At 46.5% G+C, this 4,674-nt stretch overlaps 1 protein-coding gene across 1 annotated transcript in view; it reads right to left on the bottom strand.

The window, feature by feature from the left end:
- Window positions 1–4,264, bottom strand: part of LOC132466543 (teneurin-1-like) — a 12,516-nt gene extending 8,252 nt beyond the window's left edge. Inside the window, exons 1-2 of the mRNA XM_060063794.1 lie at window positions 4,228–4,264; window positions 1–135 (exon numbers count right to left, since the gene is read on the bottom strand). The exon at window positions 1–135 is cut by the window's left edge and continues 115 nt beyond it. Coding sequence (XP_059919777.1) covers window positions 1–135; window positions 4,228–4,264 — 172 coding nt within the window. The remainder of the gene's footprint in view (window positions 136–4,227) is intronic.
- Between the last annotated feature and the right edge of the window lie 410 nt (window positions 4,265–4,674).

The raw sequence follows: 4,674 nt of genomic DNA, 5'->3' as shown, positions 1-4,674 counted from the left end.
GCGTGGGCATGGTCTTCCTCTGCAGGCTGACCTGGGCGTAGGGCGCCGGCCGCGCGCAGGTGCAGGCGTGCGGCGGTGGCGGCGGCGGCGGCAGCGGGCGGAAGGTGAACTGACCGCCGGGGCTGCTGGGTAAGTCTGCATAGGGTGGGGGAGGAGGAGAAGAAGAAGAAGAAGAGGAGGATGAGTATAAGTAGGCGATGGAGGACGAGAAGGCGGGAGAGGACAAAGGATGACTAAGAGGAGGATGAGGATGATGAGGAATGGGCGGAAGATGAGGAGAGCAGGATGAGGTTCCAAGGAAGATAGGAACAGAAAGTACAGAAAGCAATGTGGGTTATAAGGGAGAAGGGGGGCTAGAATGACAAATAGCGTTGCTAATGTTTCCTCTGTCTCTAACAGCTGGAGCCTCATTCCCCACTCTGTCCCAGGGTAGCCACTCTCATCTGACCACTAACTGCCCTACCTCCTGGGGGTTTTCCTCCCCTACCACCATGTCATTACTTAGCTGCTCGGGGAATACTGCCCACCACACTACTGGGGACCGGGGGACTGGCTGGGGCCTCATAAGCTCCCACTCTGCCCCATCCTTCCTCTCTTTGCCAGCCTATGAGTGGCTGGCTCCCACCATCTGATCTGTCGGCTGATGGGCCTGGGCATTATCTAGCAGCCGCAGGGTGTGGAGTCTGAAGAGAGGCTACAGTAAATGCTACTCCTGCTCGTGTCCATCTCTTGTTCCCCTCTGCGTGTGCTCGTGGAGGTCGAGAGCAGTGTTTTCTCAAGCGTTGTGCTATTATGTTCCCCAACCGCCCCATCAGTACAGCTCTGGTTTGCCTTCATGAACACCAAACCCAAAATATTTTCCTTGGAGCTCATATTATTAATATTGTAGTCGCCAATGTGTTGAGGAAGCTGAGATGCAGTTTTGACTTTATTGTACAATTTTATTTATTTAACATTCAAATGCTGGTTTACCACAATAAAAGGTTTAGTGTAGGGGGATATGCTTCCGAGAGCCCTAATGCAGGGCTGTAACCTTCTCTCAGTAATGGGGTTAAAAGTAATAATAATCATGTGCATTTTTATAACCACATCAAACAGTTACATAGTCTGCTGTAGGCAAAATGTGAGGGCTTGTAAAAAAAGCAGAAGCAATGTTTTTGAAATAAACACCCCAAGAAATACTCCCCCCACCTTAGGTTTCTCTGCCGTTGAGAAGGATCACATTCAAATGACAAGCTAGATGGATTTCCCGAACCAATCAAGAAGAGATACCCTGATCAGTAAGAAATGAGGCGGAAGGGGTCTAAATGCTAAATTGTCTCATACATCACGTTAAAGTAGAAACAGATATTCTTATATTTCAAACACTAATACCTGATGGATAAAGTGAATAAATGAACGAAAAGTTGCATTAATTTAAAAGGATAAATACATATTTTAATCTTTTAATTGTCAAACCTGTGTGTGCCTTTTAATGTGGCTTCACAAGCAAGGCAGAGGAAAGCAACAAAGATGTCTGTCAGGGATGGCTGATGACAGCACAGGCGTGCCTTGGCTTGACGTTTCCATTTTTAACCAATAACACTGAGGTGTTAGCTCTTGGATCATATATGCAGGCTATAGATCATGCCGGCATCGCATTTTAATGGACAAAGAAAAGAAAAAAGAATCACAATACCAGGTATGAAGCACACGCCCACACACGCTAGAGCAAAGCATTCTCTCTTCGGTAACCAACTCGGTTGGCCTAGTGCATATTCTCTGTTCGGCTGAATGGAATGGCGGCACATTCGTCAAAGAAGCTCAAACCGCACATTTACATGTATTCAACATTTGAAATCAGTCAATCGCCTCTACGGTCTCCTAATCTATGTTTTTTCATGGGTTAGGGTTTTCATGTTTGGATGTGAGTACCGGCCGTAATCAGACAGAACGGACTTCTCCGTCTCCACGGAGACCGGCCACTGATTTCATAGATGTAACGGTTATATATAGGGCTTCTACGTCTGAATGCAACTCTGCCATTTTGTGATGCCTTGACAGAGTTGTAGTTATGTAAAATACTAAATGAACGTGATCATACCGTACCCTTGGCTAATCAAAACTTTGCTTTGCCATGTCTCACATGGGAAACACTGTGGCCGTTTTAAACACAACAATGTCTCCTCATAACGACAAATGATTTCCTACCGCTAAACAATGACCCAAAACACATTCACTACTAATAACACTCCTATGTTGCTAAGCTTCGGGATATGGAGGCATTAATTGCGATGAGAAGATAGGTTGGCTTTTATATAAACTGCCACAGGTTTATTTTATCAGCCCATACTATAGTATATTAGGCAAAAAGATGCATAGATGTTGTGTCAAATTGAATGCATCATTCAATGCGTCCTTTTGTGGAAAGCTTATTTGTTTGTAGCAGCGGTCGGTCATTTAGCAGAGGCGCAGCGCCCAAAGAAAGCCCTGGGAAACCCTGAACATATAGAATACATTATGCGTAGCAAATTCGAATCAAATTTGTCTTCGTCATTTTTGTTTCGTTGGGAAGTATAAATAAAAGATAAATCTTTACATGTAAAAGCATCCGTGACCTGGAATCTTCCCAGGACCTGGAGTCCGGGAGTCTCTGGGCTGGAGGGTGTTGGGTCCATGACCCCCTAGTACCCTTTATCTCGTCAGGAGCAGTTAGGGTTAGGTGCCTTGCTCAGGGACACCTCGACCCTCTAGGAGGAGCCAGGGATCCAACTAGGAACCGTGCTGTTACAAGCCAACCTCCTCTACATCCTGAGCTACTGCCACCCGAGAAGAAAGAGAACTCTGCCGCTTATCCATTGCTCAGTGCTGCGTCATCCGTTTGGCTGCTATGATTGGTTGTAGGCCTGTCCAATTGCGTCCAGAGGCATTTTGGTCTGCACCTGTTGGTGCCGCCCCTTTGAAATCGAAAATGAACAGACAGGTTCCGGACTAATTGCAGTTTGCAATTCATCTGGCTCTGCCAGGCTAGGGGGAGAAGGAGGCGGATCTGAGAGACTTTCCCAGATCTGTCGAAACCTGAACGCATCATAAATATTGCAGGTAAAAGTGCCCTGCTGGTTGACACGGTAGTGTTAGCATGCTGATTGAGGGACATAAATCCCAGGTGGGCCCTAGCCCGCTCTTCCAGGCTACCTGCCTTCATGCTAACCCTGACTCTCCATAAACAGGCTCTTGGCCGGGTGATGCAGGGAGCCCTCTTTAAGAGGCTAACAGCTCTGGCTTAATTCGTCCCCTTCAGCGCAAGCTAGCCATGTGATGTTTATTATGAGTACTGTAGCGTAACGGAATGAGCTAGCCGGGCTGTAATTCCCTCACATTGCTAACCTTAGGGTCCAGTTAAAGCTCTCACTCACTATATCATCTATCTTTTATCCTTCTCTCGCTCTCTCTCTCTCTCACTCTCACTCTCACTCTCACTCTCTCTCTCTCTCTCTCTCTCTCTCTCTCGCTCTCTCTCTCTCTCTCTCTCTCTCTCTCTCTCTCTCTCTCTCTCTCTCTCTCTCTCTCTCTCTCTCTATCTCTCTCTCTCTCTTTGCCTTATCCTCTCTCTTGTTTTGTCCATCACTGTTTTCTCCACTCGTTCTCGCTCGGTGACTTTCTCTCTCCCTCTGTTTTTCTCTCACTTAATTCCCTATTCTGCTTTGAGCTTCTTAGGATAAAAAAAAACAAATCAAACACATATAAATCCCATGAGTATTCATCTGTGCAAGTGCATTTGTGTTAAATTGTAGTCGAGGTAGAGTATACATTAGAGGAAAAAAGTTGTTATTGGGCTAGCTGTTCCACACATGTTAATGACTGCATCTCTGGCGTACGTGTATGTGATTCTGTGTTTTGTGTGCGTGTGTGTGTGAGGGGTGTAGACTCCACGTTAATGTGTGTGCATGCACGTGTGTCACACTCCACCGACGCCAGAGCGGCGTGTCAAAGCGTTTTTACATGTTCAGCAAGACATATGGTTGGCCCCGCACTTCCAAGCCAACGGGAGGGGACAGAACTCCCTAAAACGGAGTCCCTGAGCAACAAAAGAGTACGCTTTTTTTATTGACAGTTAATGCAACATTAGCCTTGAAGTCCTCCGCCAGGACGAGACGGAGCACCAGAGAAATCCCTAGGACGGACGGGATAGATCTGCAAGACGGAACGCTGTCAGAAGGCGAGGAATAATTCAGCGTCCGTGAGCACCGTCCACCTGGGAGACGGCCGACGAGGCGTTCCTCATCAAGCGTAGCCATCAGAGGCACCTGCTTCGCGCTTTTATTGTGATGCTTTGCCAAATTAGAATGAATGGGAGGTGGGGGACATACTAAGGGGTTGATGTGTGTATATACAGGCACGATTATTTCTTAGATGCCCTAGACTAAACATAGCTGTCGACATGCCAAATGAGAGAGGAGGTGTGGTTTTACGACTTTTAGTTTTTCACCTTTGGGAGATGGTTATTATTTGCGAATATTAGGGGAGCAGAACACTATTTTCTATGTATAGTCTATTCCGATACTGAGGATTTAAGTAATGCCATCTGTTCACCAGAAATTGTTTCTTGCGCACGTGGGAGTGTAATTGTGTGAGTACATTTGCATGTGATTGAATGTGTGTGTGTGTGTGTGTGTGTGTGTGTGTGTGTGTGTG

Source organism: Gadus macrocephalus, chromosome 10, assembly GCF_031168955.1.
Source record: "Gadus macrocephalus chromosome 10, ASM3116895v1".
Taxonomy (NCBI): Eukaryota; Metazoa; Chordata; class Actinopteri; order Gadiformes; family Gadidae; genus Gadus; species Gadus macrocephalus.
Note: the sequence above shows the minus strand (reverse complement) of the source record. Positions and strands in the feature narration are given on the sequence as shown.